Below are 17,842 nucleotides of genomic sequence, written 5' to 3'. Positions count from 1 at the left end.
TCCTGTCAAACGTCTCTCTGGCAGATTTGCCCAGTTTCACACAGAAGTTTAGGTTAGCTTGCTGTCCATGATGAAATCCCAGACGTGGTTCACGTGTGGTCAGAATAGCAGCATTAGTCTCAAAATATTCTGATACCACCTCATAGTTGAAAAGAAGCATTTGGGCTTATGATCATTTGAATAGATATCAGTGTTTGACTCATTAATATCATTCTATTAATAGATTGCTGTGCCAAGAGTAACAGAGTATTGGCCAAAAATGATAACAGGAACATTATAACCATATTAAATCAGTATTTTAGTACATTAGAAGGCAAATACTTTTGAACTTGTACTTAAGTGAAAGTTTAAAAGGGAGCACTTTTACTTGAGTGCATCACTACTTTAACTCAAATACATGGTTTACGAAACTGATCCACATTTCAAAGTTTGGATAAATTTCTGCTCGATAGTAAAAAGACACACAAACACATCAGGAATCGTATTGACTTTTATTTTCCCAGTATCCAGAAACTTGTTTTCAGTGCAGTTAAATTAGACTGAACAGAATGTCGCGCGATTCGCACGCCAGTAATACACAATTGAACGTATACAGTATTGCTTTATTTATTTCCCCACTGTGCCTCTGGGTTTCCATTGAACAAGTGTATACACACTCGTACTGCATTGCACTGCCATGATTTAAGTCATAGATCATCACCGTTATTTCAGTCATGTGCTGTGTGCCACGTAAAATCCCCCGCATGTTGTTTTGCATTGAACATTTCTTTTTTAGTTCCTGAGAATACTTCCTCTGGTATTAAACCCACAGTTTGGTCATAAATTCAACACTGTCAAATGCACGTTTGATTCCAGTCAGGAAGCCAGACGTCTTTCTCACTGAAGGTAAAGGAAGAAAAAAAGAAAAAAAAAAATAGCAGGGCAACAAAAATCAGATCGACGGGAAGAAAAAAATAATAAATGTACAGATATCAGTGGTGTAGTCCATCTCCACATGGTCTGATCTGGTGAAAACCCAAGTCCTGAATATCTAGGCACAATAGGCTTCACCCCACTAACACTTGCGTCACTAGGTGGAGCGACCAAGCTGGACTTAAAGGAGACTGTTCTCTCTCCCTCTTTTTCTAATCTCCAATATTGTACATCAAATGGCTCGGTTTCTCTTCCCTCAGGTTTTTCTCAACATACGCCGGGTCTGCCAAGCGTGGAACTTGTTATAGGCGGCCTTGAGCATCTCATCTAGATGGCTGGTCAGCTGAAAGAAAAAGAAAAAAAAAAAAGATAAAATTTTAAACAAAAATAAAAAACACTTTAAATGTCAAGGTTTTTATTTTGTATTCTTTTAAAACTTTTTAAGCGTGGCGGGCGTGCATTTTTTCCCCTCAAATGTCACTTTCAGTTCAACAGAGCAGTTCTCGCAACGATTCGGTCTTTGTCTAGGCAAATCCGAACAACTCGTTCATTCAAAGCTCTCTGTCTAAACAGCAGTTTTTAATCATTAAACCGCTTTTCCAAGGAAGAGTTCAGTCTCGGTGTTGGAATGTGTATTTGAAAGCCCAATTTGAACACTTTTCAGTTTGACGAGAGCCAAATTGTGACGTCTAGACGACTGTGGGGTTTCCCAGTCTTCAGTGGTCAGTATCTATCAAAAGTGGTCCAAGGAAAGAACAGTGGTGAACCGGCGACAGGGTCCGTGGGTCAATTGGTACCGGGCCGCACAGAAAGAATACATAACTTACATTATTTGAGTTTTATTGATTATCTGATTCTGAACTATGTTTTATTTTGGAAAATGACCAGATTCTCTCTGCCACATCTGTCTATGACTTATTCTTGATGCATGTCATGATGCCTCGGTCACATGTCTTACCACCTTCTTAAAGGGGCTGCTCCGGCCGCTAACACATAATACATTACAGCTAAACTAAAACCCCCAAGCTAGAAAAATGAACACAAAACACCACAGTGGATTCACGTTTATTATTATATTTAGAAAATACCAGTTTTTTTGCCGGTCGTATCATTTTATTTTGTTGTATTTATCCCCCAAACCTTAAAGGCCGATCCGTGAAAATATTGTCTGACATTAAACCTGTCCGTGGCGCAAAAAAGATTGGGGACCACTGGTCTAGACTGTAAAGTTTATACATTACGGCAGTGTAAATTGCTCTGTTTTTTTACTGTAATGTGTTAAATTATTAAAAATGACTGATACCATACTGATCACGAGTCTTTAAGACTCCTGGGTAGGATAGGCCATGTCTTGATTTACGATATTTTCAAGTTACGATGGAGTCATCAGAACGCATCTCCATCGTAACTTGCGGACTCCCTGTACTTTAAAGAAAGAAGAAAAAAGCACTACAAGTGCAGTACACCATCGTCTACCATCCGAGTTGAATGAGTCAGATGAAAGTCACATAATTAAAAAATACATCACGCTAGACTAGGAAAATGCTTTTAGAATACAGTGGAACCTCGGAGCTCGCGGCCTCAGCGCTCGCGACCTCGCATGCTCGCGACCTCGCATGCTCGCGACTTTCATTCCGACCGGCGACTCTCATTCAGATCGGCTCGTGAGCAACCGCGAGCTGCTCAAAACGCTAGTTTTAACATTTCTAATCAATCTCATTAAAATAGTCTAATAATTAAGTGTTATGGAGTAAAATAGTGTTATTTACTCATTTAAATCGATTTCGTATAGTGTTCTTTGGGTTTTTACTGGGTTGGAAGGGGCGTATCAAAAGGTCGCGAAAATTCGGAACTCGCGACCGGTCTTGGTCCCTAACCCTCTCGAGCTCCGAGGTTCCACTGTATTTGTTTTCTCAGTCCACTCTAATGCGGAAATGGACAAATGGACCTTTGTTTTTTCATTTCCTAACAATATATTTGTGTGTTTTTGATGTCATGATATAGGTCTGAAATTTAATTCATATAATTTATTTATTTATTTGTATTTTTTCAAGCCAAGTATCGCTAAACTTGCACTTCGCCATAGCTGAGGGGGAAAATAATCCATTTTAAGCCTGTGGTACGATCCAAGAAATTCGCAACAGTAACAGAAAGCTGATTGGCTGTTGCATGTTTGTCTTATTTGTAGTCGAATATTTGGACTAGCGAACCAAAGTACTACAACACCATGAAAACAAACAAAAAAATTCTAAAGTGCATTTAAATGAGCATTAGAGGTAGCATTACATGGACCTCAGAAAATTAAGAAGGACCTAAAACAGACTTTTTGAGGCTTAAAATAAAGATTTAGACTTTTTAAGACTCCACAATTCCTTTTCATTAAATCCATTAACCTTTCAGAAGAGTCTAAATTTAAACAAGTCCACTTAGTCGTTCAAGTGAAATGCATTTCAGTGGCGTAAAATGTCACTTAAAACCAATTACATCATGTCAAAACCACATGACGCTTCCTGTGTGTACTGCAATGTGGCAGTACTGGTTTGAACCGGTTAACATTTTTCGAATTGGAGTAACTGGTTTTGATATTTCTTTCTACATTTATCTCAAAAACACTACAACTCGATGCCTCTTCTTGTCCTTCTTGTTACTAATTCATGTGGCAGAAATACCCTCAAATTAGATTGGAAGGAAGCAATTAAAAAATATATATTTTGGACATTTGACCAATTCTATAATCGAATCAGTTCATCTTAGATGGATAAACAACCTGAAATCTAATAATTGAATCGTCACAAAATGTAATCCTGGCATCTTGGCCATGAAAAGCCACGACCCTGACGAGCTGTATTGTGATTTAAAAAAAAAAACCTTTTCCAGTTTTTAGTGGAAAAATGCTGAGCAGATGTAAAATAATAATAATAATAATAAAATTATAATTCTAATTATGAATAGATGATGTTTAGGGAAAAATAAAAAATTAGCATGTCTTTGAGGCAAATAAATGCTTTCTTCATCCTTTGCATTCAGATAAAAAAAAAAAATTATATATATATATATATATATATATATATATACACACACACACACACACACACACACACACACACACATCGGTGCTCACATTGGTACTTAAGTATTCCCGTCGGATCTTCTCTTGGAATGGGTGGAGCTTGGTTGACTGAAACCTCTCTAGATTGGATTGCATCTTAACCACCTAAGCAGATGCACAAATGTTATTAAAATGAAGAATGCTCATTAGTGTTCATTATGCAATGCAATAAATCACTACTTAAAAAAAGTTACATATTGCCTTGTACAGAAGTCCTAAGTGGCCATGCATTATAATATTTTAAATTTTCTCATGATCACGACATAAACATTGTTTCCTCGTCACCATTAATGAATTTTTGTGTAAGAGCGTGTTCTCGTCCATGTGCCCGCTGCCACAAATGGTTATGGTTATTATCCGGGATGCTGCCTCTAGAACATTTCTCTAATGCCGTATACACAGAAAAAGTGAGTACCGATCACGAGGAAACATCTGGTTGTGTCGAGGGAAAAAAATTTGAAAGCATAGATTCTTATGGACTCTCATAGACTTCTGTCAAAATGCTATGTAGACTCAAGGAAAAAATATTTCCGCATACTAGCTCAGGAATCAGGAACTAAAAATAACCGGCTAAACCATGCTAGGCGCAGTATAATACAGAATAAAAAGAAATCAGAGAGGGTATTTTAAAATTCTTAATTCAATTAAATAAAGTGTGATCTAAGTGTGTGTTCACCGTCTGTTTGAAAATCCCTCGCTGAACATTCAGACTATGAAGCTATTATAGAAAGAAAACTGCCCTCTAGTGGCCATCAGTGTTTCAGTACTAACCGCATTAAACTCAAAGATTTCCCAAACTAGAAGTCAAAAATCAATATAAGCTCTGTACTTGCAGTAGTTACTACAATCCCTAAGAGAGAATCTGTACCTTCTCCTCCAGGAAGGGTGTGTTGACAGGAAAACAGGACCAAAAGTGTCGAAGCAGCTCTCCTGCTGCTGTGTACAAGTGCTTCAGTTCGCTCTGAACATCACTGGGTACCAACTCTACACATGTTCACACACACACACACAGAAGACAGATCACAAAAATAAAACACTACAATTTGGGGACACCTCACCATGACATGTACTGTCAAATTCTCTGAAATGCCTTTAGAGACGCTTATGGTAGAAAAATAAACATTCAATTCACGGGCAACGGCTCTGGTTGACGTTCCTGCATTCAGCATGCGGATCGCTCGCTCCCCCAAACCTTGCGACATCTGTGGCATCATGCTGTGTGATGAAACTGCACATTTTAGAGTGGCCTTTATTGGTCCCAGCCTGAGGCACACCTGTGCGATAATCATGCTGTGTAATCGGCATCTTGATATGCCACACCTGTGAGGTGGATGGATTCTCTCGGGAAAGGAGAAGTGCTCACGAACACAAATTTAGACTTCTGTCCAAAGATCTTAGATCTTTGAGTTCAGCTCATGAAAAACGGGGGCAAAAACAAAAGTGTCGCGTTTATAATTTTGTTCGGTATATTAGGCAGCAAGTGAACATTTTGTCCTCAAACTTGATGAGCGTCAGGATTTGAGCGAATTAGACAAATTGTGACGTCTAGACGACTGGATTAGAGCATCTCCAAAACTGCAGCTCTTGTGGAGTTTCCCGGTCTGCAGTGGTCAGTATCTATCAGAAGTGGTGCAAGCAAGGAACAGTGGTGAACCGGTGACAGGGTCGTGGGCAGCCGAGGCTCATTGATGGAAAATTGCTGAAGAAGTTGTTAATGGTGTTGATGATCGATGAGTCAGGACTGTTTTGGCAGCAAAAGAGGGACCAACACAATATTAGGCAGGTGGCCATAATGTTATGCTCATCGGTGTATAAGGGATTGACGATCAGGTGTCTAGAAACCTTTAGCATAATTTTTTAAAACGTATGTTTTTACATGTTCCTTTACTGTTAAATCGATCATTGGCTCTAGTCAATATCCCAAGCAGAGGTGGCATAAGTACACACATCCTTCACTCAGGTAGAAGTACAGATACTCATGTTTTAAAAGATTCTGGTAAAAGCTGAACCTGTTTTAGTGTCACGCTGGTAACTGGACCTCACGCCATATTAATACAAAAGGATTTAAAATTTTATTATCTATTCCATGTAACCATTCTGAACAGCCCCCATGTAGAACAATGATGATGATGATCAGAAACGTCTGTTTTCAGTCATGTTGACGTCACTGACGCCCTCTGTCTCATCCACGTTAACACCATACTTCTTGTTGCCTTCTGCCCTGCTCATTGTTATTTTCATAAGCTAGAGTACGCCTGTGGTGTGTGAGAGACAGGAAATGATACACCGGTGGTAGATTGAAAAAGTCGCGCAATGACAAGAAATTGGTTGATGAGAAGAAACAATATTGGCCACCAAATAGATTGAAACCAAGTCTGGTTTAAAAATGTAAAAAGTAGAAAGTACAGATATTTGTGTAAAAATTTAATAAGTGAAAGCAAAAAGTTCGCTCTGATTCCTAGTCAATAAGGGTCTGTAAGGTGAAAGGTGAGCAAGCTTTATATCCCACAGGTGTTAAACATAAAAAAAAAAAAGAAAAAAAAAAAAAACTAAATTCTTGAATTGCAGAAAGTAGGAATAATTATCAAGTACAAGTTCTAAGATAACTCACGACTGATGGTCTGTTGGGGTCCAGCTTGCATTAAAACCCCTCCAGGTGAAAGGGCTGTAATAGCTGCACTAGCCATACTGCTGGACATCACCTGAAAGTACACCAAGAAATGACACTAAGCATTATGTATTATTATTATTCCCCACAAAAATTAGATTTCTCAGGGTTCACATTGCGGCTGTGCTTAGAACTGGCCCCTCAAATCTGGGAAGTGTGCATGGGTATGAATTTTTTGACACTTGGTTCAACTTCTTTTACAGAAACCCTGCTTAGAAACCCTTACATACAGTATATACACTATATCCCGTTGACGTCTGCTATTAAGAACTGGTATCGTTCTCATTTCTTTCTAAAATCCTTACTAAAGCTATAAATTGGTTTTCTCATGTTCACCAACAAGTTCACACCAACACTGAATTTTATAATACCAGCCATAAACAGTCAAATTCGAATTAGTCCTCATCCATTTTTGACCTCTCAGCAGCAATCAACACCAAACTCTCTTTAGTTCTTTACAGCCCTTCTCCCCATATGTTTCTAACCTGACTTGGTCATGCAGGTTTCTCTTGAACATCTGGCATTATTTACCCACAGATGCCATTCTGGCACACTATCCAACTCATGTAACCGATTCACAATTGAGCTCCCCAAGTCCCATGCCACCTCATTATTCCTTTCCCTCTAATGGCTTCTTATTGTGCCCACCTACTGTCCTAAAAATGACCCTGCAGTCCAAATAACTAAATCAAGACTAACCTTATTGCCAGGCATGTGAATTACCACTTAAAATAAAAAGTCAGACTCCTATTTTTCTGTATGAACGTCCCTCTAAACGCTTTTGGATAAAGGTGTCTGCTAAACACTCATTCCTGTCCTATTTAGGTCATTCATTGTCCCCAAAAAAAAACAAAAACCTGATCCAGCCATTGTGTACTTTTTAATAGTTTTATACTGGATAAAGTGTTCTGGACAAAAATACCTGAGTAAGACAGGGTTTGTAGCAGCTCATCTCCCCCCTAATACAGCTGACGGAGTTGATGATGTCCTGGCTTGTGGAGTAGTGCTGGGACTGCAGCGGAACTGGACCATGGGAATACCTAGAAAGCAGTAGTATAGTACTTTATAGTATAGTACAGGGGTGTAACGGTTCACGTTTTCGTACCAAACATCTTTGGTTAGGCGCACGTGTGTACCGAATGCAATCCTTTTTTTACGTGTGGAACGTAGTTAGATCGTACCGATCAGATTTCTTGAGGTTTAAAGCAATAGTTTTAGGCCCAGAGTCAGTCCCCAGATCCTCATACTCAATAGCCTCTTGCAATTTCACCTGGAAAAACAAAAACTTCAACACATGTCCTAAGAGAAACGAATATGAATGGCATATATTTGTACTACAGTGGGTACGGAAAGTATTTAGACCCCCTTAAATTTTCACTCTGTTATATTTGCTAAAATCATTTTTCTTTTTCTTATTAAATGTACACACAGCACTCCATATTGACAGAAAAACACAGAATTGTTGACATAGTTGCAGATTTATCTAAAAAGAAAAACTGAAATATCACATGGTCCTAAGTATTCAGACCCTTTGCTGTGACACTCTCATTTAACTCGGGTGCTTTCCATTTCTTGCCACAATTCTGTCTCTGAGCTCTTCAAGCAGTTCCTTTGACCTCATGATTCTCATTTGCTCTGACTTGCATTGTGATCTGTAAGGTCTTATATAGACAGGTGTGTGGCTTTCCTAATCAAGTCCAATCAGTATAATCAAACACAGCTGGACTCAAATAAAGGTGTAGAACCATCTCAGGGATGATCAGAAGAAATGGAAAGCACCTGAGTTAAATATATGAGTGTCACAGCAAAGGGTCTGAATACTTAGGACCATGTGATTAGTGTTGTTGTTTTTTATAAATCTGCAAAAATGTCAACAATTCTGTGGGTTTTTTTTGTCAATATGGGGAGCTGTGTGTACATTAATGAGGAAGAAAAATGAACTTAAACGATTTTAGCAAATGGCTGCAATATAACAAAAAGTGAAGAATTTAAGGGGGTCTGAATACTTTCCGTACCCACTGTATATACAATCACTAAATACATTAAAATTATGGTGCACTGTATATTACATCCCTAAACACGGATAAGATTTACCTAGCTATCTTACCCCTAGCTTTTGATCTTCCGTTTACATGTCAAACTACACAATTTCACATACATACAGTACATATTAATTCAAATACCCTACAATCCCAAACGACAGATAAATACTCCGGTAATCTGTAAACCTTTTTAACTGGTGGCTGAAAGCAGTCCGAGTCTCTGGAATTCCCGTCTGTTCCACTGGTCTCACTGGCCTGGTCATTGGGAGCTTCGCTGTGTACAGAGACACGGGCATGACTTAGGATAAAATGTGTCGGCTCAAAGACAGCAGGAGTCAAACATTTGGACAATACACACATTTTCATGCTATTTCAGAATATGTGTGTGGACATTATGGAGTAGGAACTGATGCGTTAGTAGGACGTTAGGATTTTTTAATGGGTTTATTTGAAATTTACTAGATGTAAAGTACATCCCAAGGCAGATGAGCATCATGAGTGGGCTCTTCTAGTTACATATAGACACTTGTCTCTATACACATTTAATGTGAGGTCACAAACGTCAGAATGAGACTAAACCATGGTTATATACCGACCAGGCATAACTTTATGGCCACCTGCCTAATGTTTTTTCTGCTTCTAACGTCAACTTTGAGGATTAAACGTTCATGGGCTGCCCAATAATATCCCACCCGTTAACAAGTGCCATGACGAAGAGATAATCAGTGTGATTCACTTCACCGCTCATAATGTAATAACGTGATAATGCAAAGTCTGTGTATGGTTTTCACCCAAATGAAGAAGCACATAAGATCTAACCTCAAACAGGAAATGAAGTTCCTACTTTGTGGAAGTTGTACAAAGGGAAATCGTACAAACAATTTATTTGGATTTGCATTTGGCGCCGTTGCTGAAAATCGCGTCCTTTTGTACGTGCACATGGACAGGTAATTGTCGGCTGCTCCTGTCACGCTTGCTGGTGTAAACGCACCTAAGAACTACACAGTGACCGAAGTGACAAACACTATCCTGATTATAAGTGTACTGATTCTGGGTGAGCACCACGACAGAGCCACCTGATACAATATACTGAACCATATGTGCACCACAAACTTAAAATCACTACTCACACTTTGCGCAGACCCGCTGCCAGCACCATGGCACTGTGATGGTTGAAGCGTTTAATGATGGCCGAGTTGCTGTTCTCTTTGACCGTTTTACAGGAGTTGGATGTGGAGGGAATCGTTAAGGAGCCATAGCCCTGAGAAGAGAAAAAAAAAAAAAAACTCTCAAATTCAGACACGGAAACGGATACCGCAGAGTCTAGTAGTGTTACGCTGTTCCCATCATTACCTCATCTAATATTTTATCATCGAGAGACTGCAGATCCACCATGGGGTTCTTAACACCTTCAACCACCATGGACTTTAAACCTGCCACAATTAAATGAATGAATGAGGGTTCGAAAACGACACGGTGCAAATTCATACATTCGCATATATCAAAGCAATTCGTGTTTTTGAAGCGATTTATTGATGCGTTACCCTTCTCGTCCTGTTTGCCACATTCGGAAAAGATATCCTGCTGGCCGGTGTTGATGCGATCTCTGTGGAAATAGTGTGACTGGAAGAAGCGTGTCCAGAACTCTTTCTCGGTCATGCTGTGAGGCACATTTTCGGCGTATTTCTCCTTGACTGCACACACAAAAAAAAAAAAACAATGACAAATAAATAAATCTGCTCAATCCGTTCTGTCATAATTTATGACGAGACAGTAAGCATTGTATGGTCCTGTGGCTTTGAAGAAAGGGAGAGGAGAGAAGGCATGGCCAGAGAGAAGGCATGGAGAGCAAAACTGCAACTCTTCTTCTTTCGGCTGCTCCCGTTAGGGGTCACAACAGTCTCCATACCACCTTGTCTTCTATATCCGCCTCTTTTAAATTAACAACCTGCACGTCTTCCCTCGAGCCAAATCTATAAACCTTCGTCCTCAGCATTCTTCTACTGGCATTCCCCATTTTTTTTTAACCTCTATCACATCTAAACGTCTTACATGAGGAGTCCATCCTTATCACTCCCAACGAAAACCTCAACATTCAGCTCTGCTACCTCCAGCTCCACCTGCTGTCTTTTACTCAATGCCACTGTCTCTAAACCGTACAACATCGCAGGTCTCACCACAGTCCTATAAACTTTCCCTTTCATTCTTGCAGATACTCTTCTATCACACATGACTCCTGCTATCACTCTTCTCCACCCACTCCACCCTGCCTGCACTCTTTTCTTCACTTCTCCAACAAGCAACACTGTAAGTCACTTTATTATAATAATTGTAAATACGCTCCGAGGAACAAATACACTACATGAACAAAAGATTTTTGGACACCTGACCATAATATGTGCTTTCTGAACATCGTGTTCCCCACCATTTGCTGTAAAAATAAACACTACGCATCTCTGTATCCATCTGCGGATCTACGTATCCATCTGCGGATCCATCTATCTACCTATCTACCTATCTATGTATCTGTCTATGTATCTATCCATCTACGTATTCATCTAAGTATCCACTCTTCTGGAAAGATGTACCACTAGACTAAGCAGTGTGCTGGAGAAGAATTGTGATCATTCAGACACAGGGGGGGTTTGGTAAAGTCAGGTACTGATGTGTGTGTAAACCTGGGGTAAAGTCAGTGTTCCAATAAGGTGTTCAACAAGGGTGGAAAACGCAGATGTCCCTATACTTTTGTCCATATATTCTTAAATATCAAGGCGAATTTAATATAAAACAGGTTACAGGTTTCATAAAATGATTTTTTTTTTTTAATCTTTAAGCTTGGAATCTATTATTGATCCCTGATACTCTCTATTGGTGATGGTGAGCTCTCACCTGCAGGATATGTTCTGAAGATTGATTCGATGATGTCGGAGGTCAGGTTGTATCTCAAGCCGTTACAGCCGTCAGTCTGAGGTCTAATGTCCGCCTGTAACCACAGCAGAATTCCATCACTACACCGGACTTTAGGCTGTTTAGTTTCCGTTTCACTCAATCCGATTCATTTTTATTTGTATGCCGATTTTCGCAATTTACGGTACGTTGTCTCAAAGCAGTTTTACAAAAAATAAATGGGTTATAAAGTTGAAGGGGGGGGGGGGGGAGTGAAAAGTATCAACAAACACGTTAAAAATATAAGTATTTAAAAAATATTCGTCTTCTGACAGTAACGGACATCAATGTCCTGGATGCGAGTTTGAGCTTACCAGGAAAGCCGCTGATATTCCCACTTCCTGCTTGTTGTTATTGGATATGGAGTGATCTACGGAAGTCAATTTCAACCGATTGGCCCAAAATTCTTCTGCACTGATAACTTGACTTACTACCAGGTCTTTATAGAGCTGAAACAGTACTGGATCCTCCTGCAGCATCCTGAGGGGGAAAAAGAGGGTCAAAAGAGTGTAATCGTAGCCACACCGGGGTGGAGAGACAGATGGACAGACAGACGGACAGACAGACGCACTGCAGTGGACGAGCAGTAGAAGGTCAGCTCTTTAGTCAATGTAAATCAGGTCATTTTTGGGTCTCAGATCGTGTTCAGCATCGTTCTCCCAAACAGGTATAAAAAAAAACAAAAAAACAAACAAAAAAAAAAAAACAGAACTCACCTGTTTTTCTCCTCGAGCTCTTTGTTAGCTTTCTTTTTAAACTTGGGCAGGAGCTGCTGCAGCAGGTCTTTAGCAGCATCGCGGTCCTTCAGAGCCGTGCTTTCGTTAGCAAAGTGGAAGGTGGTGCTCTCTCCTGTGTGTAACACCAACTGAAGCTGGATCTTAGATTTGCCATCTGGACTGATCTTCTGACCTGAGTGTTCAAAAACAAAATGAACACTTGGATTTTGGGGGGTTCCTAAAGGCCAGAAACGGCCCTGTTTATGCAGGATGTAACAGACACCAGAGAGAGAGAGAGAGAGAGAGAGAGAGAGAGAAAGAGAAAGAGAGAGAGAGAGAGAAGAAGAGCTGAGTGTATGGGGATGTGTGTGGAAAAGCGAAGGTTGCCAGATGAAGGAAAAATGTATTTAATTTAGCGAATCTTGCACAGTTCTTCTCTGCATAGTGTTCTTAAAGCTAAAATATCACCATATAACAGAAGTAGCTCGGCATCAACCTTCACTCGACCTCCGCGCTGCCCCCCCCCCGGAAAGTCACGTGACCACACACGCCACACGTGCGCTGCCCAAACTGTGACTATCTGGTCTTTTTTTGTTTTGTTAGCAGTGTGGAAAACCAGCGAACTGTCCTCAGAAAGTAAGCGTCCACACAAGCACTCATTTATTTAATTTGATTGCAACATTCGCCATCATATAATCACGCGAGCCGACATCGCTATGGCGATGCGATTAATCGTGCAGCACTACTCACAGCGGATGTCGCCGTATGGGTGGCTGACTGTGAAGCGATCCTTTCCTTCTGGGCCCCAGGCTATGCGCTCGGTCATCAGGTACAGCGTACCGTCCTGCTTTCTCTGCCGGACCTTCTTCACCACCAGCAGCACCTCCTCCGACAGGGCTGCCATGACTGCATGTAATAAATAAATAAATAAATAAATAAATGGTGCAATAAAATAGAAAAGTGAAATTGTTATTTCTTGTGCATTTGTGACTGAAAAAGAAAGTTTGAAGGGTTTTTCCTTCTGGCTAATTTAAATAATATTCTGCAATCAACGAGTCAATGCAGGCCATGTATTTATGATGTTCAGAACCCATTTCTTTGAAAGGCGCGTTGCATTTCCTGCAAATAAGAAATGTGTGCGCACTATGGTGAAATGAAGTCTCCTATACATTTTTCATTTAAAAATCCCATACTTTCCAGACGCAAACATGCAGAATTCCCTAAAGATCTTCAAGATTATATTAGAAGACACCAAACCGCGTTTGATTCACAGGTTTTTTCTGAAACAGTCCAATGTCGTGCAATTCACCAAGAAACTACAAAACAGAACTAAAATCCATTAACAAAAACACCTTTTGCCCATGTCCACACTAAAAGCTTTCTGCAAAATGCCCTCCAAACTGGATACATTTTAATACATTTGAATAGGCCGAAAGGTGGCTTGGTGGTGCTGGAATTCGAACTCTCAAGCTTCTGATAAAAAGTAACCACTTAGCTGCCACTTCACATGCTTCTTTCACTAACTGGACAACCATCATCCTATATAATGTCACTTTCCTTTTTCATCTAGTTATATATAAATGAACCTTACTGTAGTTAAATAGTGAATAAGACATGACATAATAATGAACAGGCAAAACTGTAGTAAATACAGATAAATCCCTTACTGTAGTAATTACTTAGGTGCCAAATAGTGAATCTATTACTGTAGTAATTAGTTGCCAAATAGTGAATCCCTTACTGTAATAATTTGTTGCCAAATAGTGAATATCCTACTGAAGTAATTACTCAGTTGCCAAATAGTGAATCTATTTCTGTAGTAATTAGTTGCCAAATAGTGATTCCCTTACTGTGATAATTAGTTGCCAAATAGTGAATATCCTACTGTAGTGATTAGTTGCCAAATAGTGAATTCCTTACTGTAGTAATTAGTTGCCAAATAGTAAACCCTTACTGTGATAAGTTGCCAAATAGTGAATCTATTTCTGTAGTAATTAGTTGCCAAATAGTGAATTCCTTACTGTAGTAATTAGTTGCCAAATAGTAAACCCTTACTGTGATAAGTTGCCAAATAGTGAATTCCTTACTGTAGTAATTAGTTGCCAAATAGTAAACCCTTACTGTGATAAGTTGCCAAATAGTGAATCTATTTCTGTAGTAATTAGTTGCCAAATAGTGAATTCCTTACTGTAGTAATTAGTTGCCAAATAGTGAATTCCTTACTGTAGTAATTAGTTGCCAAATAGTAAACCCTTACTGTGATAAGTTGCCAAATAGTGAATTCCTTACTGTAGTAATTAGTTGCCAAATAGTAAACCCTTACTGTGATAAGTTGCCAAATAGTGAATCCCTTACTGTAGTAATTAGTTGCCAAATAGTGAATCCCTTACTGTAGTAATTAGTTGCCAAATAGTGAATCCCTTACTGTAGTAATTAGTTGCCAAATAGTGAATCCCTTACTGTAGTAATTAGTTGCCAAATAGTGAATCCCTTACTGTAGTAATTAGTTGCCAAATAGTGAATCCCTTACTGTAGTAATTAGTTGCCAAATAGTGAATCCCTTACTGTAGTAATTAGTTGCCAAATAGTGAATCCCTTACTGTAGTAATTAGTTGCCAAATAGTGAATCCCTTACTGTAGTAATTAGTTGCCAAATAGTGAATCCCTTACTGTAGTAATTAGTTGCCAAATAGTGAATCCCTTACTGTAGTAATTAGTTGCCAAATAGTGAATCCCTTACTGTAGTAATTAGTTGCCAAATAGTGAATCCCTTACTGTAGTAATTAGTTGCCAAATAGTGAATCCCTTACTGTAGTAATTAGTTGCCAAATAGTGAATCCCTTACTGTAGTAATTAGTTGCCAAATAGTGAATCCCTTACTGTAGTAATTAGTTGCCAAATAGTGAATCCCTTACTGTAGTAATTAGTTGCCAAATAGTGAATCCCTTACTGTAGTAATTAGTTGCCAAATAGTGAATCTATTTCTGTAGTAATTAGTTGCCAAATAGTGAATCTATTTCTGTAGTAATTAGTTGCCAAATAGTGAATCTATTTCTGTAGTAATTAGTTGCCAAATAGTGAATCTATTTCTGTAGTAATTAGTTGCCAAATAGTGAATCTATTTCTGTAGTAATTAGTTGCCAAATAGTGAATCTATTTCTGTAGTAATTAGTTGCCAAATAGTGAATCTATTTCTGTAGTAATTAGTTGCCAAATAGTGAATCTATTTCTGTAGTAATTAGTTGCCAAATAGTGAATCTATTTCTGTAGTAATTAGTTGCCAAATAGTGAATCTATTTCTGTAGTAATTAGTTGCCAAATAGTGAATCTATTTCTGTAGTAATTAGTTGCCAAATAGTGAATCTATTTCTGTAGTAATTAGTTGCCAAATAGTGAATCTATTTCTGTAGTAATTAGTTGCCAAATAGTGAATCTATTTCTGTAGTAATTAGTTGCCAAATAGTGAATCTATTTCTGTAGTAATTAGTTGCCAAATAGTGAATCTATTTCTGTAGTAATTAGTTGCCAAATAGTGAATCTATTTCTGTAGTAATTAGTTGCCAAATAGTGAATCTATTTCTGTAGTAATTAGTTGCCAAATAGTGAATCTATTTCTGTAGTAATTAGTTGCCAAATAGTGAACCCTTACTGTGATAATTAGTTGCCAAATAGTGAACCCTTACTGTGATAATTAGTTGCCAAATAGTGAACCCTTACTGTAGAAGGACATATCACTGCACAGACACGAACTGTAGTAAATACAGATAAATACTGTAGTAAATAGTTAAATAGAACCCCAGTATAAAATAAACACAAATACAAGCTTAAGTAAACAGGTGGTCCCTGAGCTCATTTATCTCATACACAGGAGAAAGAAATGACAAACAAACAAACAAACAGGAAGCACATGCACCTGACAGGAGCCCCCAACTGTTCCAGACAGACCCTCCTCTATGCTAGTTAAGTAGCTAGCAACCTCGAGCAGGAGAGAGCGCGAACTCCCTAAAGCGTGCGGAACACCATGGAATTGAGGATCCCATGCACTAGTAATCCAACATGGCCACTTTACAACAAAACCACCAGGTTCTAACCAAATTAGCATCCTGGTATCGAGCTAGCGGCTCGGAGATGAAGTAGTTAGCATGCTAGCAGGGGAGAGGTGGAGAGGGAGAGAGTGCAGACAGAAAGCGGTGTGCGGCTGAGAGGTTCTGATACTCGCCTGTGGCTCCACCGTCAACACAGCCTTCAGTTCAGCGTTAATACCGCGAGCACTGATGAAGTGAAATCTCGCTATGGACAGGTTCTTTCCGCCGAGAACCAGCGGCGCTTAACGGCTCAGCTCCTGCACTCCACAACTTCTCTTCCATCTCCCAGCCATTGTGACCGCTGAAGTGCGTCTGTCCTGTCGGCACGTCAAAATTAAAGTCCGCGTCTCTCTGTGGGTCTCTCGGTATTCTCACTCATCATGGACGAGCGGTTCGATCTTAAAGTAGCGATATTTTCGATACTGGCATTGCATCAAAAAGGATCGATTCTCAAATAGAAGTATCCATCCTATCAACTTTTTTTTTTTTATAAATGATTTTAGAATATTTTAATAATATTAATACACCTAAAGTATGTAAACATTTATAATGAAATAGGAATGTCAATGGGAACTAAATCTTCTTCCGCTGTTTAAAACAGGATTCCAGTGCATTGCTGTGATCCTGACTGAAAGGAAAAAGAAGCACAATTTGGAGTTATTTCACTCCAGTTAACAATGATGAAGCTTCACGTGACATGCCAATAAAACAATACTGTATCGATACCACAAACAAAGCATCTAAAAGTAAAAACACCCTATAGAACACGACTGAGTACAGCTGCGTAACTTGAATTTTGACAGCCCTAATATATATATATATATATTTTTTTTCCAAATAAAAAAAAAATGTTGTCCAGGCTGAACATCCACCATAATGAATGAAAGCAGAGAAAAGATGATGATGATCAGGTGATCAGGAATGTCTCTGTTCTTAGTCATTTCACATCACTGACTCCCTCTGTCTCATCCACGTTAGTTTTACTTCTTTTTGCTTTCTGCCTTCTCATTCTTAACTTCGTAAACTAGTCTACGTCTGTGGTGAGTGAGAGCCAGGACATTATACACCAGTGGATTAAAAAAGATGTGAAATTACAGGAAATTGGTTGATGGGCTGAAATTAGCACCTAGTGAGAATAAAAAAATATAATTTCTTTTTTACAATATATTGATATTTCACCAAATCAATAGATCAAAACTAAAGTAACGAGCCTGTTTTAAAAATGTAAGAAGCAGAAAGTACAGATATTTGTGCCAAAATGTAATGAGGACAATTTGTCTGAAAAATAAACATTGAAGTAAAATCCTGATACCAGAAAACTCTACTTAAGTACAGTAACAAAGTATTTGTAAAAGTTTTATCTG

General features: G+C 38.9%; 1 protein-coding gene across 1 annotated transcript; it reads right to left on the bottom strand.

Annotated features, from left to right (window-relative positions):
• Window positions 1-472: 472 nt before the first annotated feature.
• On the bottom strand, window positions 473-16,816 carry gtf2h1 (general transcription factor IIH, polypeptide 1). The gene is made up of 15 exons (XM_083546366.1): window positions 16,613-16,816; window positions 13,144-13,299; window positions 12,394-12,586; window positions 11,992-12,157; window positions 11,621-11,714; window positions 10,276-10,425; window positions 10,085-10,164; window positions 9,862-9,992; window positions 8,918-9,005; window positions 7,871-7,959; window positions 7,612-7,729; window positions 6,633-6,723; window positions 4,890-5,005; window positions 4,034-4,126; window positions 473-1,255 (listed from the first exon to the last, which is right to left on the bottom strand). Exons 2-15 carry the CDS (start codon window positions 13,295-13,297, stop codon window positions 1,169-1,171), a joined length of 1,650 nt encoding a protein of 549 aa, XP_083402492.1. The 5' UTR covers window positions 13,298-13,299; window positions 16,613-16,816; the 3' UTR covers window positions 473-1,168.
• Window positions 16,817-17,842: the final 1,026 nt, after the last annotated feature.

The sequence above is a fragment of the Silurus aristotelis genome (assembly GCF_946808225.1).
Source record: "Silurus aristotelis genome assembly, chromosome: 7".
NCBI lineage: Eukaryota > Metazoa > Chordata > Actinopteri > Siluriformes > Siluridae > Silurus > Silurus aristotelis.
The sequence above is the reverse complement of the archived record's forward strand: the minus strand, read 5'-3'. Positions and strand labels throughout refer to the sequence as shown.

Excerpts from the sequence above, each read along its gene's own strand:
- gtf2h1 (XM_083546366.1), bottom strand. The coding sequence starts at position 13,297 with ATGGCAGCCCTGTCGGAGGAGGTGCTGCTGGTGGTGAAGAAGGTCCGG. Across the intron at positions 12,158-12,393 it reads GAGCTCGAGGAGAAAAACAG|GATGCTGCAGGAGGATCCAG; the intron begins GTGAGTTCTGTT and ends TTTCCCCCTCAG. Across the intron at positions 9,006-9,861 it reads GCAGCGGGTCTGCGCAAAGT|CGAAGCTCCCAATGACCAGG; the intron begins GTGAGTAGTGAT and ends CTCTGTACACAG.